Source organism: Parasteatoda tepidariorum, chromosome 1 (assembly GCF_982258835.1).
Source record: "Parasteatoda tepidariorum strain Cologne lab strain chromosome 1, Ptep-v5.0, whole genome shotgun sequence".
Classification (NCBI taxonomy): Eukaryota; Metazoa; Arthropoda; class Arachnida; order Araneae; family Theridiidae; genus Parasteatoda; species Parasteatoda tepidariorum.
In genome coordinates, this window is record NC_141755.1 from 38,590,522 (window position 1) to 38,609,174 (window position 18,653).

The 18,653-nt window shown below is 28.5% G+C and overlaps 2 protein-coding genes across 2 annotated transcripts in view; one reads left to right on the forward strand and one right to left on the reverse strand.

Moving 5' to 3' along the window:
- Positions 1 to 951: 951 nt before the first annotated feature.
- LOC107441257 (U-scoloptoxin(16)-Er12a) lies at positions 952 to 6,211 on the forward strand. Its single transcript, XM_016054456.5, has 3 exons — positions 952 to 1,173; positions 4,801 to 4,921; positions 5,897 to 6,211. Exons 1-3 carry the CDS (start codon positions 1,077 to 1,079, stop codon positions 6,003 to 6,005), a joined length of 327 nt encoding a protein of 108 aa, XP_015909942.1. The 5' UTR covers positions 952 to 1,076; the 3' UTR covers positions 6,006 to 6,211.
- A 3,700-nt stretch (positions 6,212 to 9,911) lies between these two features.
- Positions 9,912 to 18,653, reverse strand: part of fw (CUB and Sushi multiple domains furrowed) — a 109,064-nt gene continuing 100,322 nt past the window's right edge. Inside the window, exons 17-22 of the mRNA XM_016054457.4 lie at positions 16,951 to 17,127; positions 14,600 to 14,779; positions 14,151 to 14,189; positions 12,895 to 12,933; positions 12,717 to 12,789; positions 9,912 to 12,294 (exon numbers count right to left, since the gene is read on the reverse strand). Coding sequence (XP_015909943.3) covers positions 11,982 to 12,294; positions 12,717 to 12,789; positions 12,895 to 12,933; positions 14,151 to 14,189; positions 14,600 to 14,779; positions 16,951 to 17,127 — 821 coding nt within the window. The 3' untranslated portion in view covers positions 9,912 to 11,981. The remainder of the gene's footprint in view (positions 12,295 to 12,716; positions 12,790 to 12,894; positions 12,934 to 14,150; positions 14,190 to 14,599; positions 14,780 to 16,950; positions 17,128 to 18,653) is intronic.

An 18,653-nucleotide genomic window follows, 5' to 3' on the forward strand; every position in this document is an offset into this window, starting at 1 on the left:
AAAAAGTAAATTTTTGTGTCTGATTTCGTAAGTTAAAATATCGTTTGCAGTATTTAATTAGGGCATATGAGATGACTCTTGAAACCATTATCATAGTGAAAATTCAATCATTAGATCTAAAGTTCTTTAGGGTGGTCCGTTTATTTTTTTGCACACTGTACATTTGGTGCAACTTGTAAAAATTATTCGTCAAAATATGTGCGACAAGTTTTTTTTTTTTTTTTTACGTTTATTGGTATAAGATAATTAGAACTCGTTACTTCTTACGCCTTAATTGTAATTATTAATTTTCACCATCCTTGTTCTTGTCTTGTTTGATACTAGCCCCAATTGCAGGTGAAAGCAAGGCTCTTCATCTATTTGTGTCTTACAGCTGGACGTTTCTAAGCAATTAAATGAAAGGTACATATTGTACAAAAGAAAGATTTATATATTTTGAATAGCCGACTGTATTGTGTAAGGGTCAGGGAGCCAACCGCGCATCAGAAAGCTCCTGGATTTGAATCCCGAACATGGCATTGATGTACTTTCATTCTCTGTACTTTCCGTTCTTACGGTGGGAGAAATGTTTGCCCACCTAATATGGTGCTCCTGAAAGAGTAGCCAACAATTATGTTCTACTACCTAATTGACGATGGTCAATTGGGTGGGCATAGGGAAAAAATTGTTTTGGATTGAATTTTAATCAAATTATATGGCAATACAAATACGGGCAAGTTATATGGGCAATTAAAAATGAAATAATTTTTTTAGCTTCTATTAGTTCTAAAATACTCGAAAATAATATGTTGGTGTTTTATATTCATTATATGTTTGCATAAATTTATGTTTATATATTTTGTTTATTTTTCCAATAAAGATATTTTGAGGAAGTGCATCAGTCATTTCTTCCGGCATACTACGGAAGTACGTTAATCTTACTGTTGTCTGAATCAATATTTTCTTATGTGTGTTTTCGATAAAAATGAGCAAATTCCTGCAAATAAACTTCTTGGTTTCTTATGAAAGGAAATTTCAACATGTAATTCAAGAAAAATATGTAACTAGGATTTTAGACTAAATTAAATGCATATGGCATGATGGTTACGAAGCAAAGAGTTCTCATTTTCCTAATCAACTTTTTAATTAGTGTTAATGCTTATACATATATGCAGCCACAACATTTCGGAATGGGTAATTATTTTTCTATTTAGAATTTTTATTTGATGAAGTTTTAGAAAAGTTTTTTTTTTAAATGTATTCACCATAATATTTATTTTTCTAAATAAAAATATGTATAAAGTTTATTTAAGAGCAGTTTTTATTTATTATACATAGTAAGTACATAAACTTTTCGTTGCCGAAATATATAAATCACCTCCTTACTTTGTAACCACCTCCTTTTATAAATATATTTTTTAGTTTTAGAATCCTTTTCGTAAATTAAAAAAACATGTATATAATGACTGGCAAATTAATACTCAAGCTAGGGAAAACGAAATTTAACAAACTACTACTTTTCATTTTATTTTATAACTTGCATTTAACAGCCGACCCAATCCTGAGTTTACGACTTTCAATTTTCAAGACAAGGGAGTTCCTGAACCAAGCATTGGGATAAACTTGTCTTCATGGAGGACTTTTTTCATGGAACTAATCATCTTTTGTATTATATACAGAATAAAATCTCGAAAAACTTCCACGGTTAGCCCGATGGCAAGGTGATTTTAACCCACGATCCATCTACCACTGAGTATATTTTACATCAGCATTTTAGTAAGTGCGAGCCAGTAGCAGAATTCGTATCAACCAACCACTACTAGTATTCGTTGGGCCTCTTCATTGGGGGCTAATGCTCTATTCCCTTGAGCCAACAAATCACTACTGACGAAGACATGATTGAAAAAGGAACAGTTTGATCACCGGCGGAAACTGGGATGAGTTGAAAGAAGATTTTTAGCAACACCACCATGGAATCAAATTGGTTCATGGTGGTGTTACTAAAAATCAAATTGGTTTTGCTTCTTATTCCCGCCTTCTCCTAACTGAGCAGATTTCGAGCGTTTATATTTCCTTTTGTCTCTTGAATATGAATTTGTGACCTCTCATATTTATACTTTATTTTGCTCTATTTATGACACGAATTCTAAAAATTCATTCAGAAATTCATACTGTGCAAGATTTATAAATTAATCGTTATAAAAACTGCTGAATAATTTATGAAAAAGGCGAGATTATAAACTCCAAAATCTGTTTCATTTACAGAAGAAGCACGGAGGGGATGTACAACGATTATTAGAAACAAATTCACAGTGCTTTTTCTTAGTGCTTTTATCACACCCTCTTCAATAGTAATTCGCTAAGTTTTGAACTAATTTTTTCAATGCAATGATTTCCTGCGCGTCTCATTAAAAACTTTAAAACTTAAAGAAAAAAACTATTAAAGTTTTTTATTTTAATATTAGGAAGATTTAGGATAATTGTTTTTTTTTAATCATAAGATCTTCATTTTACGTTTCATAAAAAAAAATTCATAAGTTAATTCATAAAAATTATTGTCAAAAAAACATTTTTTGCAAAAATTAAATGATGTTACATTATGTGTTTCTGTATACTTTTTGTATATATGCTTGAAGTAATATGATTCAGAAAAACATGGAATATAAAGCTTAAATAGACCTTTCATTTTAGATCATTAAATTTAATAGAGTGATTTCGCAGGCAATAGGTTTTAACTCTAATAAGAAGATACATATTTTTTAATGTTTATTTACAAATATTTTTTCTATGTGTTTTGGGTGTTCCTTCTCTAAAAAAAGGCGATTCCATTCTGTGTTCATAAAAAAGAATACCAACATTTTTCTTTTATAAATTTAATAAGATACAATAAGGAAGGAACGTTACCATGCTACACTGAAGAAATTCGTCTCTAATAACAACACCTCCTATTGATGAAAGAATAATAAATAATGTCTCTTTCAGAAGAGAGAGATTTTCTTCCACAGTGAAACAAAATTAGAAAATCATTCTTTATTTCACTTTTGATTTGTGAAGAGCATGTTAGCATAAGACACTCTATTTTTAGTGGTCCAATCAAATCCAATGAATATAATTGTTTCTTTTTCAAGAACGAAGTGTTCTCCTAATTTATCGAAATAAGTAGCTAAGACTAGGATTCCAAACTATAACCATTTTTTTAATTATACTATGATATATATTTTAAAAGATAGCATTAATTAAGTTTCTGTTAGACGAGTTTAACTTTTAAAAGCTTTTATATTGTTTTGAAAGCATAATTAAGTAATTTGATAACTAAATAAAACGGAGCTACATGCAGTCGCGGAAAGATCGATTTAATAAAATATTTTAACACCCTTATTTATAAGTTTCGATTGCATGCGTTTTATTTTTTCAAATGTTTTAGTTTCTGATGTTTTGTTTATTAAAATAGTTAAAATGCAGTTCGTCTTGCATCTTACACGAGTTTATAGGACGTCCAAGAGTTGTTGAATGAATGTTGTGTTTTTGTTACTTAGTACATTAAATTAGTAATAAATAAATAAAAATAGTTAAAGCTATATTTTTTAATTGATTTTGGAATTTTTCCCGAGTTAGATATTAAAAATTCATGGACAAGAAAAAAATTATAATATTAGTTGGTATAATCTTATATTAAAATTTGACGTATAATGTACGATATTTATTCTGTCAAAAATGCATTATTCATAATATTATTTGAAATTATCAATGCATCTGATATTATTTAAAACAAGGAAAAGGATTATATTTTTTTCCCTTGTTTTAAATAACATAAGTTAAATTTGCAATTATTGTTAAAAGATACATAAATTTACATGAGAAATTTTAAAGCCATGCAAATGTAGGAAGTTAATTTTTGGAGCTCTCTAAGAAAAAAAATTGCTGTATAACTTTAAAAAAAAAAGACTTGTATTTTCTATTTTAATTCTCAAATTTATTCCTAAATTATGCCTATTATCTATTTCATTTCATTTCATTTTTCCAGTGTATATGATTCGTAAGCTATTCTTACAATGCATAAAATTCCTTACAAATCTGGGAGTTTGAAGATACAATTCGAATTAATTTAATTTAAATTAAATGATATTTCACTAAAATCTTGTCTTGTAAGTAAATTTTGTTTCATTGCATCATTTGAAGTCTTAGAAAAGGCATATGTAAACGGAAATAGTACACCCTCAATATAATAGGGGATATTAGATAATCCCTATAACAGGGATATATTCTGTATATCCCTATAATAGGGACATATCGAAGAGATCCCTGTAATAGAGATATTAGATTATATTTTTTTCATGTATATGGTTGCTCAACTCACTCGCTTTTGCAAATTATGTCTCAGTTTTTAATTTTTTGTTAATAATACAAAAAAATTCCCTCAGTTTTATGAGAAATAACCATTTTATTTTTATATTATAGGTTGATCGGGTGTTTTTTCGTTGCAATTGTTTTCAATCTTTTTTTTTTCCTTTTAATTCTTCTAATTTTTAATTTTTCTTGTTGTAATTTTCTTTCTGCTACTAAAACTAGATGCAGGATTAAATCTGTAACAACTATACGGAAAAAACTTAATTTATAAAAACTTCACTGACAATATGACATGCATATTCAAACAACTTAGACTGTCTAATTTCTGTTACAAATCAAATTTATTATTTCAAAGTTAGTGTTATTTCGAATCAAATTTCACTACAAAATTCTTCACCCTGTACTTTGATTGTTAATTTTTTTTATTTAGATAAATGCATTTAATTTCAGCTGAAAATGTTAATTAACTTTCAGGTGAATGTCTTGATGATGAATGGCAGGTGCATCCAGTTGGGGCTACTTGGTACGATAAAGACAGATGTGAAAAAATAGCGTGTGTCTTTTACGATGATATTTTATACACTGAAGGTTATGGGTAAGTTAGTTTAGATACATTTTTTACTCTTAATTGTGTTTAAACAGAATTAACTTTTTTCAACCTTAAAACTACAAATTGAATAACAATAAAAAATTTCCGTTTGAAAAGTTATGGTTTAATTAAAAGTTACAAAAATAAAATTTTTAAAAATAAATTCTTTTATTGAATTTAAATATGATTATTTCATGAATAAAATTTTTTATGAAAATTAGAATATTTTTTATTTTGATTCATTGATTTTTCATCATGTCTTCTTTCTTTTGCTTCTTGAAGAAAGCTTAGAAATAAAGCATTTTATGCAAAAGTCTATCCGTTATAGTAAAATTTAATATTTTTAGATTATTATTTTTCTTCAATTACTTAATCGATTTTTAGAGAACATAAATTTCTGCTCGAGAAAAATGTATAGTTTATATAATATTTAAAGTTTAGATATTGTAGCCATAATACAAATCTATTTTTTGATTTTATTCTCTTCTAGTGATTTTGTATAGTTATTAAAGTAAATTATTATCAAAACCATATTTATTCAGCATGATTTTTTCGGTATAAACTATACAATTCTGCTTTCCTTTCATTCAATGATTTAAATTTGTTCTATTTGTTCCACGTTCAATTTCAAAAATTATATTCATTCAAGAATTGTACATTTGAGTACAAATTACGTAGTTGTTAGATCTAGTAGCTCAGTTTAAGAACATTGTAAAAATATCAACTTTAGATATGCGGATATCTAAATTGAGAAATAACATTTAGGGTTTTTATTTTCTTTATTTATTATTATTTTTTTTTTACTGAACGTAAGAAAAATTTACATATGTAAAATTAATCAAAATAAAGTTAGCATTTCGAACGGCAATAGGCCATTTTCTTTTAAATTTCAGGCAATATGTTATTTTACAATTTATATGATATTTCATAATTTTTTTATCAACAATGTAAATATTTATTAAAAAATAAACTATTTTATAGATGCAGTACAATAGGGCACCCAGATGGATGCTGGCTAACACCAGGAAGAGGGGAAAATTATCCCTATTGCTGTCCGAGAGTAGAATGTCCCGGAGGAATTATTTGGTGAGCAAAATACAATGTGCATGGAGCGCGATTTTGCTTTGAGCTCATGTGCTTCAAAGTTAAATAGACTATGTAAATATATGTGTATTTTTTCTTTAATTTTACTGGAATAAAATAGTTGTATTTGTTTTTAGTACCTTAAATGTTTAATTCAATCCATAAGAATTAAAGTCTTAACTCTTTCAAAAATAAAACTCTAATTTTTGATGATTCAGCGATCCTTGAGCTTTATTTGTTAATTTTGAGAATTATATCTTCACGAAATCACGTGATTAGGGACGAAACAAGAACTCTCAAATATATGACGAAAATGTTTCCTCAACTCGAAACCTCATCGCAGTGCATTGTGGGAGATAGTTAACTAGAATATCGAACCTATTATGAAGGCTGAATGATTGTAAATAAAGTGATAAAATAAACCAACCAGCTATACGGTGGTTATGGGGTTGGCCTCGTGCCAGGAATATCCTGAATCTGAATTTCGCTTCGGACAGGGGTGTAGTTTTTCACTCTGTTCCTTTTGTCTATTAAGGTAACAGTGATCCAGATATGTAGTGCCCACGGTAAAGTAATTATTAGAAAAGGCACTAGGAGTTTTTTTTTCTTTGAAAAAAAAGTAATGATAGTTGTTTTCTCACTTTGACGAAATGTTCGTTCGGAGCATTTACTAGGAAACGATTTTGACAAAAACAAAGTAAGTTTTGTAAAATTTGAGCATCTTTTTTTTACAGTGAAAATTAATGTTAGATTTTTAAACAGCCTTGTTTCTGTACGGAAATATTCAAATAAGGCAACAAAAAGTTTATTTAGGTTGAAAAAGAAGACAGCGGTTTAATAACTTTGACTTTAAATTTTGAGATATCCATGATAAAAAAATACTAACTGTTTATCGGGAATAATTTTTTACGCGAATTAAGAAAAGAATTAAGTCATGATAACATTTTTTTAAAAAAAATTATAATAACAGTTAGTAAAAAAATGCATTTTTGTTAATGATAAGTGATTTTCCAGCCAATATGGCTATAGCCATTGAGCCAATGTTGGCCAACGTAGAAATTTTATTTGCATATTTATCAAGAAAATTACACTGTAAAAAATTCAGTTCGAATCAAATTTCGCTGAAAAGTACCAGCACTCGTTTGCCGGTACTTTTTACTATAAAATATATTTTCACCAGAACATGTTACGGAACAAAAAATCTGATATATCGTAATTTTTTCCTTTAAAATCACTGGACTCTACTTAAATTTTACTGTGAAATTTTCGGTATATTTTTCGGTAAAAATGGAATTTACGGATGGTGCACCCAAAATGACTGTATTTTCATATCGTAATTTGATACGGAAGGTTTACAGTGTAGACATTTTTTTTTGTGGTTAATTTTAGAGTAAAACAAATATTTATTAATTTATTATGTGTCCTTTAAAAAATGACACATGCTTTTAAAAAATTTTAATTACTGTAGAGTTATTAAAAGTTATGCTTAGACTCAGATATTATTTTGATCCAGAGCTTTCAATATCTGCTGACAATTTTGGCAAACAATAATTTCCACTCTTACTGCATTGAGAGGTAAATTATTTCTAAACTCATTAGTACCTAGCCACATTTTAGGAAAATAATTCTTTTTCTCAAAAAAGAAAAAAAATGGTTACACAATTGTTTTACTACTAGGATTCATTTTGCAAAATCAAAATATTTCTGTCTATCAACATATATTGGTGATATAAGTATTTTTATCAGGATCCATAGAAAAAACGAATTGCCTCTAAAGTACACTGTTAAAAAATACTAGCAATGATGGTGTCGGTACTTTTGATTGCGAAATCTATTTTTACCGGAACATGTTAGGAAACAAAAAATAATCTGTTATACCATAATTTTTAAAGTAATAATTACCGTAAAATCACTGAATATCTATAATTAAGTAAATATTACTGTAAAAATTACAGTAATACTTTGAGATTAAAATGTATTTTACGATATAATAGATTTTACAGATGATGCATCCGAAATGCCAGTACTTTATACTGTAATTTGATAAGGAGTTTTTTATAGTTAGTAACAGAAGTTTTTTTCATATATAAATCTTTTTTTGCTGTTAGGTATTAAGAGTTAAAATTAACGTAGTAGTGTTATATCACTTTGTTCCAACCTCTATGCAATAAAAACATAAATACAAACAAAAGATTATTTTTTCATTTAGTTTTGTCAATTAAGCAAGTATTTAAACATAAATAAGTTTACGTTGAATATTAAATTGAATATGAAATTTTTCCGTGCATTAAAAATGTCATATTAAAATTAAAGTTTATTACTAAATAACCATTTAATATCTTTTAATTTCACCTAAGTGTATTAAAAACAGTTCATAATAAAATTAGTGAACTTAGTAATAATCAAACATAATAATCTAACATACAGGCATTTAACCTTAAACTAATAAAGCAAGTGTGCCCATGAAGTATAACAATTGAATTTAGACTACTTATCAAACCATTTTATTAAAATGTACACACACGTAGAAAACTGGAAAAATTCATGTAAATTATTTTTCACATTTTAGTAGACATTTGGTTTTCATGATTGGTCCAGCCAAATGTATTTAAGAGTATCACAAATAATATATGCAACATTTATACACATATAAGTTTAAATTAAAATGAAAAAAAATTAAAACTATGTGACAGAGGAACATTTTCAATTGTTATAACATGACATAATAACATATGTGGATCATAAAAATGTTTGTAATTTATAAAAATTGAACTTAAATTAAGATATTAATCATGAAATTGTTATACATAAATGTTAGTCATCAATCATAGTTGATAATTATTCCTATAAAAAATTACATTTGCCATATGTCTCCTTTCTTACAGTTTCTTGATATTTCAGATATTCATGTGATAACGGTTTGTATTAGTATTCCAAAAAAGAACTCATGATAGTTTATTTGTTGATAAAAATAATAAGTTTGAAAATGAAATAATATTTTTCAACAATTAAAATTATATATTTTTTAAATGGAAAACAGTTTTATTACTATGAAATTTTGATATTTTTGGAATTGATATAATTATTTATGTTATGATACCTTTTTAATTTTTTTTTCGAACTAAATTCAATTTTCTCATTATTATTGTCATAAAAAACATGATTATTGTATTTTGAATATAAGCTTTATTAATTCAAGCTAAAATCTTCTTGTAATTATAGATTTTCCATCAAGTTTTGAAAAATTAATTTAACGAAATCAAAATACTTTTTCAACTGTTATTAAAATCCTTCTGACATATTCAAGTAAATCGAATTTTTGTCCCATTTGAAACAATAACATTTAAAAATCTAAACAAAATTTAGTTTTAAAATTATGATTTAATGGTATGTATTTAAATAAAATTTACATTAATAAGTTCTTTCTAAATTAGTACCGCAATGAATTGAAAATACTCGACTTTCAATATTTTAAATGAATAAAAACAAAATTAACTACTCTGATACTTTTAAATTTTTACTTTAAATACGTTATCTTAGATAAACAAATAAACTAAAAGATTACAAAGAGGTTTTTTTTTACAATAAATAAAGAAAATAAATTAACAATTTAAATTAAATGTATAAAATTCGACATTGAATTATCTTTACACTGCAAAATGTGTTATATTATCTGCATCGTTTTTTTTATTTTTTCATTATTTTCTCTGATAAAAAAGAGTATGTTTATATTTGATGTTTAACATTTAAATTTCTCTTTTCGTTTTTTTCTTTTCTTTTCATTTTCCCTAATAATGGCCGTTTAGATTTAAAGAAGTAATTTAAACAGATTATTATAAATTCTGTTACTATTATAAACGTGATTCTAAAAGAAAGACTCTGCCTTCCTTACGATGCGTTTTTTAAAGAGACATCAGAGCAGTTTAATGCCAATTTAATACCAATCAGCAGTTTAATACATGCATTAATGCAGTTTTGTTATATTAGGCTCATTAAAGTATGTATTAGAAAACTTTGTGATAGTAATTAATATTTCATATGATATTTAAATGTTAATTATGCAAAGTAGTTAAAAATAAATAACTAATAATTATTAAAAACTACAATTCAGTGTTTTTTATATTTTAAAATTTCTTCAATTCTTCATAATTTTTAAAATGGGAGTAGTTTGTATTATTTTAATAAAATCTAATAACATAGTTTAAGAAAAAAGCAATATTCTTAATCAATTAAAATATGTTAAAATTATAGTAATACATTAGCTGAGAAACTTAAAAATAGCTTTTTTAAAAGCTTACAAATACGGCAGTGCTAGGCACAAGTTCTTTTCCATTTTGATATGTCGTCATTTCTGATTTTCAGTATTATCACATTTTAAAAATCCTTTTCGAAGTACAGTGCACAAAAAAATGGAGCACCCTGATTAATTTTTATCTAATGATCAGAAATTCACGTTCTAGGACTCATTCTTAACGGTTCGAGGGGATAACTTCAAATATGCTCAGAAAAGCCAGATATTTAAAATTCGATTTCTCAGGCACTATTTAATCAATTTTACTCAAATATTGTATTTTACCATGTAAAATTATATTCTTTAAAATGATGCTAAAAATTGTATACCTTACAATTCAAATTTTTTTCGGCCATTATTAAATAAAATAATAAAAATTAATAAGCATTTAATAAAGGTTATTTTTTGCATGGAATTATCTTTAGATGAACGAATTTTATAATTGTGTTCAAAAATGTTTTGAATCGTTTAAAAAGTTTTCGAGATATAGAGAAATACTCAAAAACTAAAATTTAATATTAAGGGGTCAAAACTTTGAGTCATATTTCCCAGATTGCAGTTACCCATATTTTGGGAGTTAGAAATCCGAATTCGTTGAAAAAAAGGTATATTTGTTCAGAGAAAGTACATTTTTGTGTCTGATTTGTAAAATATCGTCTACCCTTATTAATTAGCATATTTGAGGTCACCCCCTCGAGCCATTAAGATTGAGTCTTAGAACGTGAAGATCCGATCATTAGATCAAAAGTTATTCAGGGTGGTCCGTTTATTTTCTGTGCACTGTACAACTTAAGTGAATCTGAAAACAATAATTTTGACGCAATACTTTCCTTTTAAATACACTCCTCTATAACTTTTTTCAATAACCAATTCAGTATTGTTTTAATAAACTTATTCAGAAACATATCAGTTCAATAAATTCTGATTACATTCTTACATTATCTTCAAAACATTTTCTCACTAAGTATAATTTTTTTCTGTAATAAACTCTTTGGGGACATTCACAATTTTCTAGGAATAAAAAGTGTTCAATAATTTATTCACTGTTTGATATTAGTGTTCAGCTTGCATATTTTACATGCAAAGTTTAGTTTATGCAATGACACCTGCGTTTCTTTCTAACTTTCAATTGGATAAAAAAAATCAATTTTCTCTTTTAGTACACACATCACATAGTTATGCATAGTCTTAATCTTGTAAATCTAACATCTTTCAATACACATATCACACTCTATGCATAATCATAATGAAATCTTGTAAATCTGGCTTCTTTCGGTACTCTTTCAGTACGCATACCACACTATGCATAGTCATAACGGAATCTAGTACATTGTACTTCTTTCGGAACCCTTTTAGTACGCATATCACATACTATAAATAGTCAGAATGGAATCTTGTAAATCTAATTTCTTACGGTACACTTTCAGTATGCATAACACACTATGTATAATCATAAAAGAATCTTGTAAATCTAACTTCTTTCGGTACACTTTCAGTACGCATACCACACACTATGCCTAGTCATAATGGAATCTTGTAAATCCAACTTCTTTAAGTACATATATAACACACTATGAATCATAATCAAATTGGAGTCTTTTCAACTTCATCATAATAAATAAGGACACACACGATAAGTTCCAGGGTATCACGGTGATTTATACTTTTTCATCTAGAATTGTTTAAAAAGTACTACAGACTCTCACTTTGTATGACACCATTCCTGAGTTGACGAACTGCCATGGGTTGAATTCCGTTCTCTTCTCTTTCTGAGGATCTGTGACCATTGACATTGGCATATATTGGCTGAGGGTTGCTACTGAAAGTTACTAATCCATTAGGGTTATTCCTAACGGCTCCGTTTCCGAAACTGGAACCATTATGAACATCACTGGCAGTGATAGCAGTTATGCTTGGATAAGCTCTAATTGTGGAAGTATCTTTGTGTTCGATTCTATTTGATAATCCTGTCGTACTGGCATTTTTGATTGCCTTAGCTTTCCTCCTGCAAAGAAGTCAAGATTTTTACTTAATTTTTATAATTGAGTATATTTTGCAGGGTGTTCCGTAATCGCCACATTTAACATATATTTTTAGAATCAATGAAAATCAATTTTAGTATCAGTTTAGAATCAATTTTAGAATAAATGTTTTTAAAATGAAATAGAAAATATATACACATTAGGTGCCAAATATATACACATTACGGTGTTCCGTAATCACCGCGCTTAACATATATTTTTAAAATCAATAAAAATCATTTTAGAATTAATTTAGAATCAATTTTAGAATCAATATTTTTAGAATGAAATAGGAAATATATCTGCATTCGGGATCACACATTAATGTGGAATTCAAGAAAAAAAAAAGAAAAAATCTGTCAAATCACTATTGGGAAATGCGGAACTTTCGATATAAAATACTTACGTTTTCACGCAGATAGCTGCCGCAATAATAATGATAATCAGTAAAGCTCCAGCTCCAACTGCGACAGCTATTCCTACAAAAAACAGAAGTATGAATGGGCATAAATGTATTAAATTCAAATCCAGTTAAGCAGGAAAATATTCCTTTTGATTCAAAAAAGTAGAATTTAAATTATTACCTATAGTTTTCGAAGCGTCTAAATCTTGGCCATCAGCAACTAAAAATAAATGTTTAAATAATATTTTACACAAGTACTGCAATAATTCAATTATAATGCAAAATTTTAACAAACTTTTATGTATTGAAATTTATTTGGTTTATAAAATTTATTAAATACGCAGCAAAGTAACATGTAAAAACAAATATTAATGATTAGTTTAGAATTATGACTCATAATATTAAGTAATAAAATCGGAGAACTAAAAAAATATTAAAAGCGAAAGCGAAGAATATAAAAAATAAATACGAATACATATATAATTAATAACAAATGAAAAAAAGGAATAATTAAATGGAAAGCATAAAGATAAAAAAATTGAAATTAAGGAAACAAAAAATTTTGGAAAACTGCAGTACAAAGATGGCCAGTCTATTGTATACCATGTTGCAATTTTTAGACAGACTAGTTCAAATGTACCATATTACTGGAACACTAATACACTGTAAAAAATTCCGGATCAAATTAGGGTAAAAAGAACCAACACTTAGGGAGCCGGTACTTTTTACGGTAAAATTCATTTTTACCGGAACATGTTATGGAACAAAAAATCAGATATACAGTAATTTTAACAGAATTAATTACTGTAAAATCACTGAATCATTAAATAAATATTTCTGTAAGAATTACGAAATAATATTTGAAGGTAAAAATGAATTTTATGGATGATGCATCCACAGTATCAGTACTTTGTGCCGTAATTTGATCCGGAATTTTTTGTGACGTGTAAAGGTAATTTTATAGAGAAATAAGACATACGCGATTCACGATCGATTAATTTTTAAGCAAACAACTTTTTTATTCAGTACCTCTGATCATTGAAGTTAAGGTTAAGAAGTGGCCTAGAAAAAATAATAAAATGAAGTTAATAAGAACTTAAGAGGAACTGCGGCTCAGAATCAGAACTGACAAAAGCGCTACTTGCATTTATCCACTGTGGCCACAGTTTGTTCACCCCTGCCGCAGTAAAATATAGGTTTCCATTAAGGGATTAAGCTTAGTTGATATAATTATGTTTCATAAAAATAACTTTGAACAAGTTTAGAAGAATTTTCGTATTTTCTTTTTTTTCACTTTCCTCTTTCGAAAATTGACTTTCATACTTCGGTCGATTTATAATTTTCATTTATTTATATTTGTCTTTGCTTTCAATTTTCAGATAACTTAGGCAAAAATTTCTCGTCTACTAGAAAAAAAGTTGCATAAAATAAACTTACGTCGACCATCAGCAGTATTTTCTATCTCAAGGACAATATCTGAAAGAAAAAGAGCAAAATTTTCAACCGGAGTAATCATAGGCGCAACAAAATTAAAGTATTCACATAAATTGTAACAAGTAGTTTACAAGTAATGTGTAAAACATGTATAAGCTGTGTATTATTTCGAACTTGTGGATAATTGCTTCCATTGTATAGTTTCAATCGACCACACTTCGACATGTGCTCGTTAGTCAATATATAAAGACTTTTCACCAACGGTGTTTTGTTTTTAACAATGGATTTGTCTTTTATCAATGATTTGATGTTAAAGTCAACTAACAAAGGTGGTTATGAATAACTTAACAGGTATTCATAAAGAAATCAATGATAAACTGAAATATTATACCTTCTTTAAATTACCAATTTCTCGCAAGCTTGTGATAAAAATTAGTTACTGAGATAATTACCAACGCATTTGGGTTCCAGACCACTCCATTCTCCAGTTTCAAGACAAGTTCGTGAAGATTCCCCCACCATCTGAAAGTCAGGTAAGCACCTATATTGGACTACACTCCGGTAAGTTGTCGTGCCATTAGACAGGAAACCTTGTCCGTTTGCTATTGCTGATGGAGAACTACAATCCACAACTGCAATTGAAAATGAAATAATATCATTACTGGAATATTCCAAAAATATCATTTAAGAGTAGTTAGTAATTTATCATAAAAGAGTAGTTTTTTATGAGCAATATAAATGATATGTTATGAATCATGAAGTCGGAAAAAAAAATTTTATCTATTTTTTACGTCAAAAAAAAGGTGGGCTGAAAGTTGTCCAGTTGTCTACATGCATGAGACAAAATTATTCGTGGTTAGAAATGAGCTTAGAAAGTTCTCTTTTTTTGGGGGGGGGGGAGTGCCATTTTGCTGAACGCAAATTAAATTAAGGTTCACTCAAACAGCTCTCATAGAAACCATATTGGTCATTATGTTTGTAGGGGATAAAATGAAGAAAAGAAATTTTTAATGACTTTTTATCCAATGTTTATGTTTTCATACACAAAGATGTGATTTTAATTGATCCAGAAACTAAACTTTATTATACTATTTAATTAATACAAACGATATTTTATGCAACAAAATCAGACACAAGAACATAGTTTCTCTGAACGAATATGCCATTTTTCAACAAATTTGGATTCTTTATCCTCCAAATATGGGAGTTGTCGTAATCTGAAAAATATGGTCTTCATAGTTTTGACGGAGGAACAGCAAAAATTTGAGCAACTTAATGCTAGTTTAACATTTTCCGTAGCAAAAATTCTTTTTTTTTTCTCCAGAGCTATTTGACCCATTTCGTTCAAATTTTCGATTTAGTGTAAAGCTGTTAGTTTAGTTTAAAATGATGCAGAAATATTCATACGAATAGTCTCAGGAAATGTTTTTTGACAAATATAAAATAAGTAATAGCATGTAATCGCAGCTATTTTGCATATTTTGAGAGTCAAAAATCAAATTCCTTCGGAAAAAAGGCATGTTTATTCAGAGAAAGTACATTATTGTGCCTGATTTTATAAATTCAATAATCATCAGCACATATTAACTAGCATTTGAGCTAAGTCTCTCGATTCATTAAGATTGCAATCTGCTACTCGGCATTCCAATCATTAGATTAAAAGTTATCGGCTGTTCCCTTCGTTTTTTTTCTATTTTGTGCTCTATATGTCTGTAGAATTTACTCAATTTTTATTTCTCAGTGTGGGGGGAGGCTACATTTTTTGCTATATATGGGGTCAACGAGTCCTTGATAAACTTATCTTTTCCAATACGTTTTTCATTCTCCCTTTCTATATTTGTTTTGTTGTTTTCTATTTTTAGTTATTTCGTTTTATGACGATATTTAACCTTGCTGTTATTAAGTGCTTGATGTCTTTAGCTTTTTTTTAAAATTCAGTTAGGGTCACTAAAGCTAAATTATACCCTCGTGTTGTTACTTATGTTACTTGACAATCAGCAAGCCTGCTTAAAATCAAGCAAATTTTGTATGGCAGCAGGTGCGTTTCCTGTTACTTCAATGATTCCATCTATGGCCAAGAATACGACTTCTGCCACACAGACGTCACAGCCCGTTTAACAGAAAGGACATAATCATACTCCATTCATTCACCCTACATCAGAATTTTGACCTGCACCAGAGAACGATCAATCTCCAATTCAGTACAACCAAAGGTATTGATTTGCCATTGGAACTTGGAGAACTTTGTCACCCCGACTGATTTAACAAGCACCAGTCACTATTTAATACACGGGAATTCTTCTGTCAAGGCCATTCAAACTCCCGATCTCACGAGCACGAACCTAACGTCATAACAACCAGGTTATCCCGGCCCTCAAATAAATTGTCAAACAGTTAAAGCTCATTACAAAAGCTGCTTCTATTTTGTTATCCTTTAGATTCTTACAACATGTGTTTCTCTATTTATGAAAACACTCTGAAATATGTGAAGGGCTTACAATTATAGAGGACCAAATTTCTCTTTTTAATATGATAGGAGAACATTCTGTTTTACATACTATCACAATATAGAGAAAATAATTCGATACTTAACAGGGGGGAAAGAATATAGCTACGTTACGAATGAAATTTAAGTTATTATCCATTCTAGAAAAAAAGGATCTTTCAAGGGTACTGTTTTGAATCCTTCACATATTGAAGATAATGCTGCTTTTTTATGCTGGTTGCATATCTGCACAATATTTAATGTTTCATTCTGTAGAAAGATACACTTGAGAAAAAGTTCAAAATTAAATGTACTTACGCTTACAAGATGGAGTTTCCCCACTCCATTTTCCATCACTTCCACATACTCGACTACTGTTTCCAATTACTTCATAGCCGGTAGAGCATCTGTAATTCACCCAGTTTTCTACAATGTAAGTGTCACCTTCTATCAAGGTTTGATCGTCTTTACGGTCTGGAGCAGCACACGCAACCACTGAAACCCAAATACAACAAAATTGCATTATTATGTACAAACCGACTAATTTAATTAAAAAATAATAATTTCAGTAATTTAAAAATAGCGATTCTAAAGTCAGTAGGACCACAAGAGGTTACATATATACATACATATATACATACACATATATACATACATATATACATACACATATATACATACACATATGTACATACATATATATGCATACATATATACATACATATATATACATACATATATACATACATATACAGGGTGTCTCAGTTAAGAGTTTCAGAATTCCTAAGAGAGGTAGAGTGCATCCTGACGACTCGAAATCATATAGGAATAAGGGGTCGGAAATGCTTTCCTGGAGCGGTAATGTACACAGAAGCACCATAAAGGAAAGAGGCCGTCAGTGAAAAATCGTTTAAATAATACATTGAAATAAGCATAAGGTACATGGGTCAAAGTAAGTGTTTGAAGTTTCTGCCACCGGCTACAATGCACACCTCACATCTCTGGCGCATGTACATCCGAACATTCAGCAATGCTCTAAACATCTCTCGAATTTCTCCGGCAGCTACTGCAATTTTTACAACCAGCTCCTCAGCATTGTCAACAGGGGTGCCATAAGTCAGCGTTTTCATGTGACCCCAGAAATAAAAAGCAAGACATGATAGGTCGGGTGACCGAAGAAGCCAACGCACTGGAAAACTCGGAACTTTCGTACAACGCCATCTACCGCCTCTGGAAAGCATTTCCGACCCCGCATTGCCATATGATTTCGAGTCGTCAGGATGCACTCTACCCCTCTTAGGAGTTCTGAAACGTTTAACTGAGACACCCTGTATACATACATAAATACAAACATATATATACATACATATATACATACATATATATACATATATGCATATATATATACATAAACACAAAGAAGAATGATAAAATAAATTAAAATAAAATAGACATTTTTTTTAATGGGAAACGTAAGGGTTCTCTTAAAGAAGCGTCCCTTTGCGATGGTACTTGCGATATTTCAAAAGGAAGAATATCTATCCTAAGATAAAAATTACTCTTAATAATGCATCTAGATTGCTAAAAAATAAAAATGCAAATAGTTTGAGATATAAGAAAAAAAACAGAAAACAAACTTACTGACGTGGTGTAAAAGTTAAAATGCTATAAAAATAGATATACTGACAGATAAAAGAAATTCGCTGAGAAAAAAATATATAAAGCAATGCTTAAAGCTTAAATCGTGTAAAATAATATTTAAAAATATATTTGGTCGAAAAAAAATACGAAGCCAAATACATTTCAGTGCCATCTATGAATATTAAAACAATTACATGTCACCTAGGAAAAAAACACTTTAATAAAAAATATTTGGAAAATTTCAGCAACAAAACGTTGAATAGGAAAGGAAATTAATATATATATATTTAAATAAATATATTAATTTCCCTTCCTATTAAGGGTTTTGTTGCTGAAATTTTCCAAATATTTTTTATTAAAGTGTTTTATATTTATGTTGT

Coding starts and splice junctions, on each gene's coding strand:
- LOC107441257 (XM_016054456.5), top strand. CDS start 1,077: ATGATGGTTACGAAGCAAAGAGTTCTCATTTTCCTAATCAACTTTTTA. Junction 1,174..4,800: donor GCCACAACATTTCGGAATGG/GTAATTATTTTT, acceptor ATTAACTTTCAG/GTGAATGTCTTGATGATGAA. Junction 4,922..5,896: donor TTATACACTGAAGGTTATGG/GTAAGTTAGTTT, acceptor ACTATTTTATAG/ATGCAGTACAATAGGGCACC.